The sequence below is a fragment of the Centruroides sculpturatus genome, unplaced genomic scaffold, assembly GCF_000671375.1.
Source record: "Centruroides sculpturatus isolate CEXI.00-Female unplaced genomic scaffold, Cexi_2.0 scaffold654, whole genome shotgun sequence".
NCBI classification, from domain to species: Eukaryota; Metazoa; Arthropoda; class Arachnida; order Scorpiones; family Buthidae; genus Centruroides; species Centruroides sculpturatus.
This window is the reverse complement of record NW_019384883.1, coordinates 464,436-466,440: the sequence shown is the minus strand read 5'-3', so window position 1 is coordinate 466,440 and position 2,005 is coordinate 464,436. Positions and strand designations below refer to the sequence as shown.

Sequence of the window (2,005 nt, the reverse complement as noted above, 5' to 3'; positions counted from 1 at the left end):
AACACCATGATTTTATGTACAGTATATCCAAGTTCTTCATATCCAAGTAAAACCAAGTAATCCAAATTGGTAAACCAAAATCCAAGTAATTGGTTTACCAAAAATAAAACAATTTTTGGTAAAAATATATCATCAAGTTTGGAATTCTAATACAGTAGAGTCCCGCTAGTCAGAAGTAATTGGGACTGAGCCCTGTTCGGATTAGCCAAATTATTGAAATAATGCAGAAGCAAGCAGTAAAACAGTCTGGTTTATAAAGATCCAATGCCATCAATGACATCAGTCTCCCCACCCTTTATTTCATCTGACTTATACTCAATAGAGGTGCCACAATAACCAATTGGAAAAAAAACCACACAAAGATCGAGCAGTTTTGTGCCTCTACTTCTGAAAAATCAGTTGAAAATCAACAAACAGCAAGGCCCTCAATGTTTGACAGGCTTGACAATGCCTTATTTACGCAGTTCACTTGGGAAAGAGAAAGGGGAACACACCTAAGTGGACCTGGGGACCTCTTGTTATTGAAAATTTCCTCTCTGCCAACCGAAACAAGTTCGAACTAGCGGGACTCTACGTGTCCTAATCTTTTGATAATCATAACTGCAATATTATCATGTAATAAAAACATTTGGTTAAATTGTTTTGTTTACGCATCGAATCAGAAATACACAGAAAAATATCTCAAAACGCAAACCGTTTTTTATTAACCAACTGTATAAGAATCTACAGTCTTACATCTATATTTTTAAACTTGATTGAACTATTATTAAAAGGGCATCACTGTTTGTTCACTAACACTCTAAATCTCACTCCATCCACACATCTCTGAAACTGCGCTACTTCTTTATGACAATTCAACGTATTGGCAGAATTATTTTCATAACAATTTAAAACTTTATCTTGCATTTCCTGGCAGACATCTAGCGATGGTCTGTTGAAATATTTTTTCTCCACATCATCTATGGATTTATCCAGCTTTTCTGTCAGCAGCTGTAACAAATGTATGTTTTCATTTTCCAATTCTTGAAATGTTACGTTTCCAGAATTAACTTCTGCAGCCCGATTGGAATGTTCTTTGCTTAACCGGGAGTCTTCCTCGCATAAATGTTCTCGGTTTTGGGCAGTCTGATGTTCGACTATTACGGGTGGAAAGGTATCGTCCGATTCTGTCGCCTTATGATCCTTTCTATCGTCACCTCCTTTTAAACGTCTCACTACGGCATCGGAAACTTGAATGATATTACCGGAGTCGTTAACTAACGTAATGCGTTTGGTACTAGTATTATTTCCCATCTCGACTTCTCCCCTTCCGTAGAGGACGACGGGACGATCGAATACTTTATATGAAAACGTCATCCGATCACGTGATATAAAGTTATTTTCATCCAATGAAACTTTATCTATCTCGGAAAATAACCAATCCGCCGTGCACTTAAGTCACGTGATACGATTACCCAATCGTGACAGACGGATGTATTTCGTAGTCGTAACATGGTGGTCGATACCTTTAACGTGTTTACCGAGCAATAAACGCGATATTTAGTAAAATATTACGGTATAATAAGCAAAATAAATATTTTATAAAAATTTATTTATATCATAAGTGTGCCAAGTTTTAGATCTAACATCAGCATAATTCATAGCAATAAATATTAACCAATTAAGGATACAATGGTATGATTGTATCCTTAATATTTATTGCTAAATTGATATTAAAAACTTGTGAAATTAAATAAATTGTTACCTATATCTAAAATTAAAAATGGCTTTTGAATTGAGAGGTGATAAATATATTTTATATTCTACAGAAATTATGTTTATGCTTTTCTTCAGGCAGTCTTTTTAATTAATTTGATTTCATTTGTTGATGAAAGACATCAACAATACTAAGATTATATGATGGATATCAATTTAAAATCGGTAATATAGTTGTATTCGAAAATATATGGCATTAAACATTTTTAATGTCAGGCAAAATCCCACAGGCACTGGAAATGTCATCAAT

General features: G+C 34.2%; 1 protein-coding gene across 1 annotated transcript; it reads right to left on the bottom strand.

The window, feature by feature from the left end:
• Nucleotides 1-777: 777 nt before the first annotated feature.
• LOC111631072 (MICOS complex subunit MIC19-like) lies at nt 778-1,356 on the bottom strand. Its single transcript, XM_023375264.1, has one exon. The coding sequence runs from the start codon at nt 1,354-1,356 to the stop codon at nt 778-780; it is 579 nt and encodes a 192-aa protein (XP_023231032.1).
• Between the last annotated feature and the right edge of the window lie 649 nt (nt 1,357-2,005).

Coding starts and splice junctions, on each gene's coding strand:
- LOC111631072 (XM_023375264.1), bottom strand. CDS start 1,356: ATGACGTTTTCATATAAAGTATTCGATCGTCCCGTCGTCCTCTACGGA.